The following is a 15,186-nucleotide window of genomic DNA, read 5'->3' on the forward strand; positions in this document are numbered from 1 at the left end:
CTGATTATGTTGTTTATCGCTGCTGAGCAAAACCTTGTATCTCCAAAAATGATAACTTTACAGGAGAAGGAAAAAACCTACTTTACTTTAAATGCAAGTCAATGGAACCAGACGTCTCTCCACGTCATTTTGGGCCGTTTCTTTTGCGCCATTCATCATGAAATTTACACACAATGTAAAGAACAACAGGCCTTTTTCAAATTATGTCAAAAACTGATAAACGATAAAAATGGAGATACGAGGTTTTCTTCCGACAGCAGTGATATGAACCCTCGGGCTGTTATGCGGTGCAGTTGAATAGAGATGATACTTTGTCCCAAGCTTAAGGGGGTTAAAAGAAAACGCTATAATAAAAAGTACGGACACTGAAAAATCATTCTGTTGTGAGATTTTCCGAAATTTTTTGTTTTAAGCAACATTAAAGTTTTTCTTTCCTAATATTCTTAACACTGGTTCTTTACTATGGGCCTTCTGTGGTGGCACTAGAATAGTGTAGTTTGACATGCGCTGTATTTCTCCAATGAAGGTCTTTATGAATCTTAACTTTTCGCAGTCATTTTGAATTCCGCAGGAGGACTTTGACGAATCGTCTTTCTTGCTTTTTTTTGTAGCATGTAAACATTGTTAAAGTTTTAAAACATGCCGTTCAGTCAGTACATGAAAACAGCGGCAATTGGATTTCATTGTTTTTGTGATGTCACAACACCACGTTCACATGTATCCACCTATTCAGCCCACAGCAGATTAGCCCCACCCATTCATATTCACACTAGAGCTATGGGTAGATCTACAACCCTGAGCTCTTAAAGGGCCCATATTCTCCATTTTCCTTATAGGTCAACTTATAATACGTGTTCAGTTTTATGTCCCGAAAAGCCTCATAATTCATTGAAACAACTTTTTGGCGTAAGAATTGAACAGGCTGTTTCTGTTACTGTGCCTTTAAGGCTGAATTATGTAAAGGAGCCCTGTTTCCTGTTCAGATAGCAGTCCAGGCTGAAACACTCCTTACAACTTCAGTGCAAATTTACATTTAAGGCATTTGGCTGACGCTCTTATACAGAGCGACTTACAGTTTGATCAGTTTATACAGGGAGGGGAAGGTGGTGTTTGGAGTTTTGCCCAAGGACTCGTATTGGTGTAGTGTAGGGTGTTTAGGCTGGTGGGGGACTTGAACCCCAGTCTACAGTGTAGAAAGCAAAGGTGTTACCCACTACACTGTCCAACCACCAAATGAGAGGATACATGGAGTAATTTTGCAGTTTGGTTCCCCTGGACTTTAACAGTGCTTGCATGAATTAAAGTGAGGAAACTTTGGCGTTCCATGATATGGGCCCTTTAATGGCACAGTAACATAAACACCCTCGTTAAATGAATTAAGGAACAGAGTTTGAAAAAATACATGCAGAAAAAATAAAGAATAAAGCTGTAATGTTTGTTAAATCAAACCTCTTTTTAAGTGGAGCTAAGAGGGGAAAAATATAAAAATTTAAAATGCAAGAAAAATGTATGGCACAATGTAGGGCACAGGCCCTTTAAAGTGTGTTTGTTGCCCTGTCCGGCCTGCGACGTGTCGTTTAAAGTGCCCGGGGCGCATTTCTGAGCATCCCCCTTGCCATTAGCAGACAGGTTTCTGAGCAGGAGGGGTAAAAATGAGGGAGTGTATGTGTGCGTTTGCGCTCTGGGAGTGGCAGCTGGATATTCCAGGCTGAGTCGCGCCTCTGTGGCCACTGCGCTTCTCGGCGGAGGAGAAAACGCACACACGTGCACACGTGCACACGCACGCCCACTCCTCCAAGAGCTGACGTGGGCTGTGGGCTTGATCCCTCCCAGCTGTTGCCCAGCTGCCTCTGCCACAGCACCAGCTTCGTACAGGAAGAGAGAGAGAAGGAAACATTAGAGCTGGAGAATGGATGCCTTGCAGGACTGGGCCCTGGCGTATCCAGCAGTGGCCAGGCTGCTGTGGGTCATTGTGCTGGTTCTGGCCACTCTGCTGGTCTGGAGCTTGTTCTTCTGCTGCTGGGACAGCCGAAGTTCAGTCTCGCCTCTGGAAACCTACCTTTCAGGTAAGAGCCTTGTTTTGCTTCCATCACTTGGAATCAGCTTCACTGGCTTAAGCACTCCATTCTTAGTTGGACACAGCAGAGATTCGGTCCTTCGCTGGCTCAGGCCTGTCCACATGAGAGCGAGAGAGAGAAAGGAATGACCTCTCGTAAAAAGCAGCGACTGCAGAGTGAGAGCAACTGAAAGAAAAAAGGAAAAAATAGAAGTGCAGTGGAAAGAGTTTCCTTCCCCATTCATCTAAAGTTGTGCCGGTTTCCAGGACACTGCTTTCCCACATTTTCCGTAAGTGGCAGCGTTTTGCTGGCCCGGCCCACAGAGTGTGGTTGAGTCGGTCTGCCTGTGTTCAGCCCCAGTCTTATAATTTTTTCCCCCTGTTGTCAGCTGAAGGGGGCGTTTGTAGAGCCTTCAAATCAGAGACTGCTGCGTCCACCACTTCATTATAGTGCTGTAAAGAGAATGAGTGAAATGGCCAAATGTGAGTGAAGTATGAACTAGATGTAAACAAAAGGAAAACGTGGGCTTTGAACAGCCTTAGAAATGACGGCCTGCCAGTATAGCCTGTCATCATAGATACAATGCAGCTCTGATACGCTGAAAACTTTTCAGACTTTCTACATGATTCAGATGTAAAGAGTCACTCTGAGTGGTTTGGTGTGAAACGACTCATTGTAGACACTTTACTGTGATGGCGATAGGAACCAGGGGTCGCCATGACTACAAAAGAAAAGGTTCTTCAAGGGTTCTTTTAGCAAAGACAATGGTCCTATAAAGAACCATTTGTATGCTGAAAGGGTTCTTTCTGTCATAAAATGGTTCTTCAGAGTGATGGAGAACAGATGGTTCTACATACAGAACCTTTCCGAAAAGGGTTCTTCTATTGTTACGATATCAAGCTTGTAACAACGGAAGAACCCTTTTTGGCGTGATATGGAATCACATGAAACAAATTCTCCATCCATCTGAAGAACCAGTTCATAATGCAAAGAACCCATTTAGCATGCAAATGGTTCCATAAGGCACCATTTTCTTCACTGAAGAGCCTTTAAAGAACCTTTATTTACTTTATTATCTAAAGTCAGCCATAAACCTAAGTGTTTCCTCTGACTTTTGATTGTAGTAATAAATCCGAGAAAAAAAAACCTTTGGGTTTTTTTTTAAAAAGAGGTGATGTAATCATGTTTGGGTATAAAAGTAGCATCCAGCCCAGAGTCTTTTATAAGCAAGGACTGGTCAAGGCTTGCAACTTTGCCAAAAACGCATCAACAAATTGCCCAACTCTTTAAAAACACCTTCCTATATGAGCGTTTGCAAAGTTTTTAGGTATTTCATCCTCTATAGTGCATAATAACATCAAAAGACTCAGGCCATCCAGAGACATCTCTGTGCATAAAGGGCAAGGCCGAAAACCACAACTGTATGCTTGTGATCTTTGACCCCTCACATGGCACTGCATTAAAAACTGGCCTGCTTCTGTGATGGGCATCATGAGCTCAAGAATAATGATGTGATGGTGATGGATGTCATGTTTTCCCAAAGAAGAAAAGGACCATCCAAATTGTTACCGGTCTAAAGTTCAAAATCCAGCATCTGTCATGTTCTGGGCCCTGCCTGAATCACCTTGGAATTCCAGCCCTTTCCTATGTTACAAGATGACAAAATCTTAAAACAACTCGTAAAACAATCCTTACTGACCGTCCACCGGCAAACCCGGCACACTCTCGACACAACTCACAACAGGTGCTGGAGGAGGAAGAGTGTGTTCGGTGTTGTAGCATGTGGAGAAGATGCTGAACGGACTTTCAGGATCGACTCTGGGTGAAACTGATACGGCAGAACGCTGCAGGAGAAACAGCCACAGCAGTGTTTACAGCTGCTCAGGAGAGATGGGTCTGTCTGCAGACTGCATGACAGGGGCAGAACTGCTCTGGTGGCTGACCAATAGGAACAGAGTGGGAGAGCTGACCAACCAGACCATGCTGAGCTGATCGGGAGGCGGGGCTTAAAGACACAGGAGCTCTAACAGTTTCAGACAAAGGGTGAATAGAGATGTACAGTATGAGGGGGAAAAATAGTGTTTTTGAAACATTAAAGCTGGAAAGCTGTTCTAGTAGACCCCAAAATTAAAATTAGGATTATTGAAAGTGAGCATGGGAGGCCCCCTTTAGCAGATAAGTGCCTTTTAGATGTCCTTTATAAAGTCTTTTTAATCTTTTTCAGGGCTGTCTGTGCTGATTTTGATATGACAACACCAAGCCACAGTCTGCACGCTACGGCGGCATGGCTGCATAATCGGAGAGTGCAAGTGCTAAACTGGCCTGCCTGCCTCCTACTGAAAGCACGTGATGCATTATGAAGTGCAAAATAAAGCAATAAGTCAGTTGAGGCCGTGTGTTTCTGCGATTTTATCATGGGAAAGGGTGCTCTCAGGCACGACTCCCTCTCCCCATATAAAATCACAGTATCATATATGGCCTCAAGGGGCTTATGGCCTTTTATGACAAGGCGGTCAACATAAATTGATATAACACAATTTTTCATAAAATAATTTATTATTAATAAAAATCAACATAAACATGTGTTCAACCAAGAAATGATCTTCCCTTAGAGCAGGGATTCATCATGCAGCTCTGTTACTGCCCTATTGTGGCTCCACAGCTGATTCAGATTTGTAGGTAAACACTAAAATAATCCTCCTCTACAGTAAAATAAAGCTCTGCTGATCCTTCAACACAGTTTAACAGTAAATGGTCTTACATACAGGAGTTAATGTAGAGCTGCTGATCCACCCTTTAACCCTGAAGATCAGCGCAGACTGCTGGTCACCACAGCAACGCAGACAACAATCTCAGCTAGGTAGTAGCTAACAAAATGGCAAAGAGAGAGATTTAAGACGAACATCGATAATTTAGTGACGAATGGACTCATTTACCTCCAGCTGGTTTCCTGATACATTTAAGCTGCAATGAGAAACTGTCAAACACTTCGACGTGGCAAAGCTGAAGTCAGCTTCTCCTTCGAATTTCAAACAAAAAGCTGGTGAATGAGAAGCGACTTCAGTCTCATAAATGATTGAACATTGAGAGGTTTTTTTATTTATATTTTATAGCCTATGCCAGTACATCAGCACTTACTGAGACATATTTACAGCCAAGACAATAAAACGGACATAAAATGGCTCTTCTTAATATTTGGGTTGCCTAACCCCTGCTTTAGAGTATGACATTGTTGCCAAGCAACCATGGACCGCTGAATGAGGAGAAGAACATTCAGTTGCCCACCGCTGTGTACTAAAGGCATTTCGTTTATCTTTGGGGACTATTTTTCCTAACCATGTCCTGCATGTTCCTGTCCACCATAAATGCACTGAATAAAACAAGTTTCAGGCCAAAACGTTTTCAAAACTAAAATACAACACAGTTTCAGGCATCAGGCAGTGAATTCATAACCATTTCATGTAAGAACTTTCTGTGACGGAGCTTTTAGCGGTGGACGTCTGGTTCCCATCACCACCACTGTGAACGTTTTGGTAGTTGTTAAGGTTCTGTAGAACGGAACGTTTCACATTTTAACCATTTAATTGTGCTGAAATGTTGAAAAATCAGTGGACTTCCCGTTTGTCATCTTAAGCCAATCATCTGTTTAATGAATCATCTTGTGATTACTGGCACAAGCCTTTTATAAATGCATAAATATTCCGCTATAAATCGATACTCGGTGCTCATGCATGTTATAGAGTCTCTATGTCCTCAGTGCTAGTGCTAGGGAGTGAATGATGGACTATCAGGTAGGGCTGAACGATTTGGGGAAAACGTCTCATTGCGATTTTTTCCCACTAATATTCAGACTGTAATTTAAACCGTGACTTTTAATAAATTGAGATTCAGGCCTGATTTAATTTGGCCAGGAAGACCAGAATATCCACCTTCTTTTGTCTTGACGCTCGACCCCTGAACATAGTGAGCCAAACTGCCAGTAAGTTGTGGTTGTGATGTCACAACACCTAGAGGCTTGGTTGCTTCTGATTGGTCAAGCTCATCTACAGGCATTTCATAAACTCTTATTAGGTATAATTTCCCCACTCAATGGTTCTTCAAGGGTAGTAAAGACAGCGGTTCTATATAGAACTATAAACACTCAAGATCCATTTGCATGCTTAAAATTGAAATGGTTCTGGAGAACATGTTGTATATGGTTCTATATAGACATCATAGCAATAGTAGAACCCTTTTTGGTTCTATAGAGAACCCTTTACAACACATTATCCATCAATCTTATGAACCATTTCGTCATGCAAAGAACTTTTTAAGCGTGTAAATGGGTCATGGAGTGTTTATGGCTCTAAAGAGAACGACTCTTTATAAAGGACCATCTTTTTAAAGAACTTTTTTAAGAGTGGTGGCTATAATTTTTAAAATGCAGCTCGTAAATTTCTATATATAATTGACTAACCTTTCAGCTCCACTATCAGAAGCCTTTTCCTGAAGTGCTGGGACTCGAGCTCAAGCGACAGGTCTTCACTTGCTGAGGACGGATGATGACTCTGCTCAAACAAATAGCTGATCTGTTTGTCTTCCCTCCATCACTCAGTGTTATGATGAAGCCCGAGGCCTGTCCTCCAGCCTCTCTACAAGTCTGATGTCTTAGGATTTATATCTGTACTGTGTCTGTGTCTGTTTGCCCCATCACAAATTTCAATTGTGCATTACTGGCTTGCCCTTGTCCATCAGAAAACGTGGTTACTCTTATTGCTGTAATGTAACTTAATGTTCATTTATTTAAAAGGCACTTTTATTGGTCATTTTTATGCAGCCACGAAGAAAACCTCAAAGACGAAGAATCAGAGCCAGGTAAGAAAATTCACCCCCAAATTATGCTGGGCAGATGTTTTCACTGACCTGATTCTCTCATAAAGCATGCTAGCTTTGTGGTGGGGACTCAGAGTACGAAGTCATTTGTATGCTGTGCTCTGTTATTTTAGGCCAAATATTTTGTTGCCTAGGATTTGCATAAAACTTCTATTGACTGTGCCCTACCCACAGGAGCCTCTAGAGGCCAGTAGTGGAACATGACCGCTTGGCTGGCTCAAGCTTTTCTATTTCTGCTGAATGACTTGCAGATCAGAGGTTTGCATCCTATGTTTAGCATAAGCTTGGTTTCTTTCCATGTTTACTGATGAGAAAACGTCATCACATGTTTGGTAGTGCCTGTACTATTGACAGTGCTTTGGAGGGAACGACTTCTCAGGTGTTTTAAACCACTTTTGGGAAAAAATTCAATATGAGCTTTAGTTAGTTTGGAAAACTTTTAAATCACTATTAAGGTGGAGAAGGAGGACAATTTGAGTCAAAATGTTTGTATGTCCACTGCTGTAAGTAAGTGAGGAGGTAAGTTTATTAATGAAATCAGTCAGTCAGTTATTACCAGTGGTGGACAAAGTGCATAAACCACGTACTCGAGTTAAAGTCGAGACCCCCAAGGTAAAATATTCCTCCAGTAAAAGTAGAAGTTCCTCCATTTAGACCTCTAACTTGAGTAAAGTACTAAAGTATAAAGTAAAAGTACTAAAAGAGTAATCAACTTGATTAAACTTGGTTTCAAGTTTAAATTTAATGAAAACTCACACACACATTTTCTAAGCCACTTCTCCCTCAGGGTCGCAGGGGGGGTGCTGGAGCCTATCCCAGCGGTCATTGGGCAGAAGGCAGGATACACCCTGGTCGCCAGTCCATCGCATGGCTTTAAACTCAGGATCACAGATGAGCTTCTTTACTATGTTGATCTGTAGGCGTCTGTTCATAAACATAAACCAGCCCAAACTCATTTACTATAAAATGAAATGGTGTTTGTAGAAATTCAGAAATCAGTCTCGACTGCATATGTGGACATATTTCTATATTGTGCTCTATTTACACAAAGTTAGGTTAGTTCATCATTTATGTTGAACAGACTCTCCCAAAGTTTTACGCTGCTGCGCTGACGTTGAACCGCGTGCTGCACTGGGTCGGTATGACCAACAGGTCAAAACCAGCTCTAAACAAAGTGACCGCTGGGCCCTGATTGGTGCTCTGGCTTTGTGCTTCTTTCGTTTTGACATGTTACGTTTTTATACACACAGAAACCAAAAGGAACGACAGATTTCTCAAAATGTAGGAAGAAAAAGTCGGATATTAGACTCTGAAATGTAGTGGAGTGAAAGAAAAAAGTCCAGAACGGAGAAACTTCAGTACAGATACACCAAAAAATACTAAAGTACAGAAACCAATTACATTTACTCAGTTACTCAGTTACTCAGTTACTGTCAGTTACTTAATTAGATGAATCAGTTAATCTTCGATGATCTCAGTCAGTTATTCATCAAATTAGTCAGTCATTCATGAAATGAGTTGTTAGTCAGCCAGTTATTAATTAAATCAGTCATTAGGTCAGTCAGCAAATCCATTAGTTAATCAGTGAGACATTAGGTCAGAATGTCAGTCAGTAAGCCAGTCAGCAAATCAGTTAGTAGATTGGTTTAGTAAATTGAGGATCAGTCAGTAAATCACGCAGTAAATAAGTAAATAACTCTGTCGATAAATCAATCAGTTACTACATGAATCAGTAAACCAGTCTGTAAGTCAGTCAGTACATCAAAGTCAGTTAGTCAGCACATCAGTCCGTAAGTTAGTCAGTCAGTCATTCTGTCAGTAGGTTCGTCAGTCCATAAGTCAATTAGTCAGTACATCAGTCAGTCAATACATCAGTCTGTAAAGACAGGTCAGTCAGTAGATACCACAGTCAGTTATTCAGTCAATAAAGACATCATTCAGTCAGTCAGTACATCAGTCCATAGGTCAGTCTGTAAGTACATAAGTCAGTCAGTACGTCATTGTGTAAGTCAGTCAGTTAGTAAGTACATCAATCAGTACATCAGTCAGTCAGTCAGTACATCAATCAAGTCATTCAGTAAGCATATTGGACAGTCAGTCACTGAAGACATGAGTCAGTCAATCAGTCAGTAAGTACATCAGTCAGTCAGTACGTCGGTCCATAAGTCAGTCAGTACGTCAATCAGTAAGAACGTCAGTCAGTACATCAATCAGTAAGAATGTCAGTCAGTCAATATATCAGTCAGTCAATAAGTAAGTCAGTAAATCAAACAGTCACTGAAGTCAGTTAGTCAGTATGTCAGAATAAGATATCCAAGTTATTAAGCTGAATGTTTTGGTTGGCTGAAGCTGCAGACCCAGTGATCATCATTAAAGGACAGAGATTATCTGCGTGTGTGTGCGTGCGTGTGTGCGTGCGTGTGTGCGTGCGTGTGTGCGTGCGTGTGTGCGTGCGTGTGTGTGTGTGTGTGTGTGTGTGTGTGTGTGTGCGTGTGTGTGTGTGTGTGTGTGTGTAAACAGACAGACTCTGTCTTTCTTCCCTTCAATAAGGAAACAAAGAAGCACTTCCTCAACTCTGAAATACAATGCAGACAGTTCAGATACGAAGACCCGTGGCTTATTTTTCATTTTAGACTGCTAAGAGAGAAGTTAATCAGTAGATCAATAACTGTTGAACACTAATTTAGGAATGTTTGGAACTGTAATAGAATGGAAATGAGGACATCATTACATTAACGATGAACTGATTATGATAAATTTACTCTCCATGTTTTCAGTACTGTGGCCCCTGAAATATTCTGGATTATATTGATTTTATGTTGGCAGAGGTCAATAATAATAGTCCTGTTTTATGTGCTGAATTAAAAGCCATCAGATGTAGGAATCTGCCCGAATGAAAAGAGAGCAACTTCCCATTTGTTTACCTGACATCCCCAATCACAGTCACCATCAGTCTAACAAGGGGTCCTTTGTGTGACTCTGGAAGTGGGCACTGGAAACGACTGAAAAACACCCACAGAATCCAGTCCTATAAACTCTTAGTGGTTTACTCAGTATTGCGTTGTCCGATACGGTCACTTGCATTTGACTGAGGCTAGTCGCTTGTGTCTGTGTACATCTATAGCAGATCAATTCACTTCACGGGCCGAATGAACGCTCTGATTTCGTTGTTGTTTCAGCGGAAGAAGAAGGCAAAGGACAGAAGTGTTACTTCGGCTTTGATTAATGATGGGATTGTGGGGATGATCAATCTGGCTGCTCCGCCCACTCAGGACAAGCTGAAGGCAACAAAAGACAAGCAGGAGAAGCAGGTGGAGGAAGCGAAGGAGGAGAAGAAGAAGAAGATACAGGTGGAAGAAGCAAAGGAGGAGAAAAAGAAGAAGATACAGGTGGAGCAAGTGAAGGAGGAGAAAAGGGTCAAGCAGGAGAAGAAGAAGGAGAAGCAGGCGGAGGAAGCCAAGGAGGAGAAAAGGGTCAAGCAGGAGAAGAAGAAGGAGAAGCAGCTGGAGGAAGTGACGCTGGAGAAGTGGGTGAAGCAGGACAAGAAGAAGGAGAAGCAGGGGGAGGTTGTGAAGGAGGAGAAAAGGGTGAAGCAGAAGGAGAAGCAGGAGAAGCAGGTGGAGGAAGTGAAAGAGGAGAAGAAGCAAGACAAGGAAGAAACACCTGCCACAGTGAGGAAGAGGAACAAACGCCACCTGAAGGTCACCATTGCACCGGGCACCATGACCTCCGAATCTGCAGAAGAGGTGAGTGTCCAGGTGTTCTTGCTTTGCAGGCTATGCGGTCATTATGCTTCCGATTGTGCTGCTCTCAGTATGTTCTGAATATGTTGTATTATTCTGAGATACCACTGTTTTACCTGGTAGCTACACTGATTGGCCACTTTATCGGAAACCCCTACGGCTGAACACCCCAGGCAGATGACATGTTTTGTTGATTTCTTTATACACACACACACCCTTTTTCATTTTTCCTCCACTTACTGTATAGCTGCACTTAGTAGCTCTACAGTTACAGACTGTAGTCCATCTGTTTATCTGATACTCTGTTACCCTGTTCTTCAGTGGTCAGGACCCCCATGGACCCTCACAGAGCAGGTACTATTTGGATGTTGGGTCATTCTCAGCACTGCTATGACACTGACGTGGTGGTGTTGTGCTGGTATGAGTGGATCAGACACAGCAGTGCTGTTGAAGTTTTTAAACACTGTGTCCACTCACTGTCCACTCTATTAGACACTCCTACCTTGTAGATGTAAAGTCAGAGACGACAGCTCATCTGCTGCTGCAGTTTGTGTTGGTCATCCTCTAGTCCTTCGTCAGTGGTCACAGGACGCTGCTGGCTGGATATTTTTGGTTGGTGGACTATTCTCAGTCCAGCAGCGACACTGAGGTGTTTAAAAACTCCAGCAGCACTGCTGTGTCTGATCCACTCAGACCAGCGCAACACACACTAACACAACACCACCACGTCAGTGTTACTGCAGTGCTGAGAATGATCCACCACCTAAATAGTATCTGCTCTGTGAGGGTCCATGGGGGTCCTGACCACTGAAGAACAGGGTAACAGAGTATCAGAGAAACAGATGGACTACAGTCTGTAACTGTAGAACTACAGAGTGCAGCTATACAGTAAGTGGAGCTGATAAGATGGACTGAGTGTAGAAACAAGGAGGTGGTCATCGTGTTGTGTCTGCCTGGTGTGTCAGTCTTAAATGCACATTAACTAAAACAGTTCCGTTCTAAGAGAGAAAGAGTGGTTGGAAAATTGTTGAAATCTTTGGCTTTGTTTCAGAAGGCGATGCGTTCCAGTTATACGGTTGCAACAGGGTCCGGTTATTGTTAGTTATTTTCGCGGTTGTGTGTTGCCAGAGCTGTTTTAAATCCTAATAACAGTCTCATGAAATGCGTGGCTGTGACACCCGTGAGCTGCAGGCAGTGGTAGGCCATTAGCGGGACGTGTTGCGCAACTGCTGTCCCAGTTTGAGGCAGAACAACATGTTTCAGTGCAAGTCAGTCCTCTTTGTTCTGGTGAAAGGAATAGTTACAGATGCGTGATTGGCTGCTGCCGTTCTCTGCTCTTTGTGGTGAACTCCACCCACCGGACTCATTCCACTGTGAACTTGCACCAGATCCAGATGCCCTTGTGGAACACATGATGGATTAGATCGGGTGTAAGTCTGCAACAATGACCTGCGGCCCTCTGTGTGCTCAGCTGGGGTTCAGCAGTGGGTTAATCTCAGCGGGAGCCCAGCTGGGTGAAGCTGGCACCGAGACTGGCACGGTGGTGGGATGGCATGCATGGTTAGCCAGTAACCCTCAACTCCTATTCAGCGCAGTCCACACAACAGACGAATGCCTCATTCTAACGAGCCGTTTGTCTGCACAGAGATGTCCAGTAACCTATTATGCAAGACGCTGCTGGGCACGGCCAGCAAATAGAAGCAAGGAGCAATCGCTGGTCTGTTATACTAGATTGTCTAAACTGGAGGCTTTTTAATCTTTGTGAAGCACTTTGAATGACCGCAGTGTATGAAAGCTGCTATATAAATGCCTTTTATTGCTGCGATGTTATGAAAAAGGTCATTAAAGGATGCAAATCTTACGTTTTGTTTTCCCCACTCATAACGTTTTTGTTTTTTAATATACCAAAAATTCATTTTTACATGCTACTTTTTTATTTTTACGTCTTATTGTGCCTCTGAGACTGAAATATTCAATCAAGAACGCAGTCCAGGCTGAAACGTCCCTCGTCAGAAATCAGTCACTGTTCTCGGTGAGGCACACATGTATGACACGTAACACACTATAAAGACCGGATCGAGACAGACTGCTAACAAATATTGAGCTAAGGGACGAATAAAATAAGAGTACAAGATATTTAAGCTATAGAACCCTCGTGTGTTTCAATAGAAATCCCACATTTTAGGAAACCAGGGACGTAAGATCAGGATGGGGAGGTGAGATTGGGCGCCGATTCATCCGATTCAGTTCCCCCTGGAATTCACGTTCCTCTTCATGATTCAAGCTTTATCCGCTTTACGAGGAGCCTGGCCACTTCCTATTTCCCCTATTATATCAAAAGCAGCTGAGGGCACAATGAATGGGAGTTAATGGAGCTCTTCCAGATCTTTCCTTTCATTTTAGAAAGTAGAAGGATGTAGAGAACGTTTTGGGCAGCAGAACGCTGGCATTACTGCCACCGAGTGCTGATTGGATGGCGAGCGCAGCAGCTCACTGGCTGTTCGCGTTCACAGACATCATGAACGTACAAGGTGGTGTTTTAAACTCCTATAACTCGAGTTTAAAAGCTCTAAAATGTTTTCTGCTATTCATTGTTCAGCAAATGACTATCGCATGAAAAATGTTTCAGCATTTCTAAACTATGACTTTCTCCATATTAACCCATTCATTTTGAACTCGCTCAGGAGCGCCCTCTAGCGTATCCAACTGGAGAATCCCAGAATTATGTAGTAATTCTCCTCTCAACAAGCTCTCTGAGAGTAGCCAATCACAGGTTCACTCCGCCCCCCCTTCCACATTACCTGCCTAAAGATACTTGCCTGATTTAAAAATACATTACACTCTAAATACACCAATAAACAGGTCGATACAAGTAAAGTAACAAGCCTGTTTGGAAAATGTAGCGAGTAAAAATGACAAAAATGTAGTGAGTAAAAGTAAAAAGTACTAAATAAATACCTAAATTACTTGAGTACAGTAAAGAGGTACTTGTACTTTGTTACTTGCCACCTCTGGTTGTCAACTCAAGTCAAACGTTTATTTACAAGCTTGGCATCATAACAGCAGCAGAACCCTTTTGGTGCTAGAACTGTGTACAACACTCTCCATCAATCTGAAGAACCACATAAGCATGCAAGTAGTTCTGAGTGTTCATGGTTCTATGCACAAAGCCATTGTCTTTGAGAGAGAACCCTTGCAGAACCTCAGAGTGTAGCTGGTAATAGTCTTCAGCAGCTGCCACACGCTGAGCTATGTGGGTCGTGATGCTAAGGGCTGGTGTGCCGCAGTCTGAGCGGCTCGGGCTGCAGCTGCGCTGTGTCGCTCACTGCCTCATTGTGCTGTAACGCGGCGGCTCTGCGCTGGTCAGGACCCGCAGTCCGTGCCAGTGATGTCACTGGGCTTGTCCAGGCGCTCCGGAGGTGATGTCTCTGTTGACGGCCTCGCTGAACTGGCGTGATTCCGCACCAGCGCAGCGCATTCTCCCCGGATTAGCGGACTGACCGGACAGGCGCTCGGTGACCCGATGTCCCTCAGCTCGAGCTGCTCCTCTGCACTGCTCCTCTGACCGGGTCTGGATCTCGGACGTTGCTGGGCTGCGCGCGGCTGAAGATAACGCTGCTAAACGCGCGTGAGTACAGAGCGGAATCCCGGTTTAGCCTGTTTCGCTGTGTTTTGCTGCATCACTGCATGCGCGGGGCTGTAATGGCGAGCGGAGCCGGTGTGCGCAGTGTGCGGTCAGCGGAGAGCCCAGCTCGCGCTGCGGTCAGCGCAGCGACGCCGAGCGGGCTTGCAGGCGGAACCGAACCGAGTGCAGGATTGTGTTTCTCTGTTGGACGATGTGAGTGATGCTGATGCTGATGTTGATGTTGATGTTGAGGACTGACCGTAATGCTGCTTCTCTCACAGCGCGGGGAGCAGCACACCAGCTCACACCAGCTCACTCCAACTCACACCAACTCACACTAACTCACAGCAGCTCACACCAACTCACAGCAGCTCACACCAGCTCACACCAACTCACACCAGCTCACACTAACCCACACCAGCTCACACCAGCTCACACTAACTCACAGCAGCTCACACTAACCCACACCAGCTCACACCAGCTCACACCAACTCACACCAACTCACAGCAGCTCACACTAACCCACACCAGCTCACACCAGCTCACACCAGCTCACACTAACTCACGCCAGCTCACACCAGCTCACACCAGCTCACACCAACTCACACCAGCTCACACCAACACAAACCAGCTCACACCAACTCACACCAACACAAACCAACTCACACCAGCTCACACCAGCTCACACTAACTCACGCCAGCTCACACCAGCTCACACCAGCTCACACCAACTCACACCAGCTCACACCAACACAAACCAGCTCACACCAGCTCACACCAACTCACACCAACTCACAGCAGCTCACACTAACCCACACCAGCTCACACCAGCTCACACTAACTCACGCCAGCTCACACCAGCTCACACCAGCTCACACCAACTCACACC

At 44.0% G+C, this 15,186-nt stretch overlaps 1 protein-coding gene across 3 annotated transcripts in view; it reads left to right on the plus strand.

Annotated features, from left to right (window-relative positions):
- The first annotated feature begins 1,909 nt into the window (after positions 1 to 1,909).
- pleca (plectin a) overlaps positions 1,910 to 15,186 on the plus strand; it is a 224,683-nt gene continuing 211,406 nt past the window's right edge. For 2 of the 3 annotated variants that reach the window (XM_037541826.1, XM_017721336.2), the window contains exons 1-3: positions 1,910 to 2,066; positions 6,874 to 6,911; positions 10,109 to 10,675. In XM_037541826.1, coding sequence (XP_037397723.1) covers positions 1,910 to 2,066; positions 6,874 to 6,911; positions 10,109 to 10,675 — 762 coding nt within the window. Of the gene's footprint in view, positions 2,067 to 6,873; positions 6,912 to 10,108; positions 10,676 to 13,943; positions 14,301 to 15,186 lie in introns of those variants that run through there. The other variant, XM_037541827.1, reaches the window with a different exon arrangement.

Source organism: Pygocentrus nattereri, chromosome 1 (assembly GCF_015220715.1).
Source record: "Pygocentrus nattereri isolate fPygNat1 chromosome 1, fPygNat1.pri, whole genome shotgun sequence".
Lineage (NCBI taxonomy): Eukaryota > Metazoa > Chordata > Actinopteri > Characiformes > Serrasalmidae > Pygocentrus > Pygocentrus nattereri.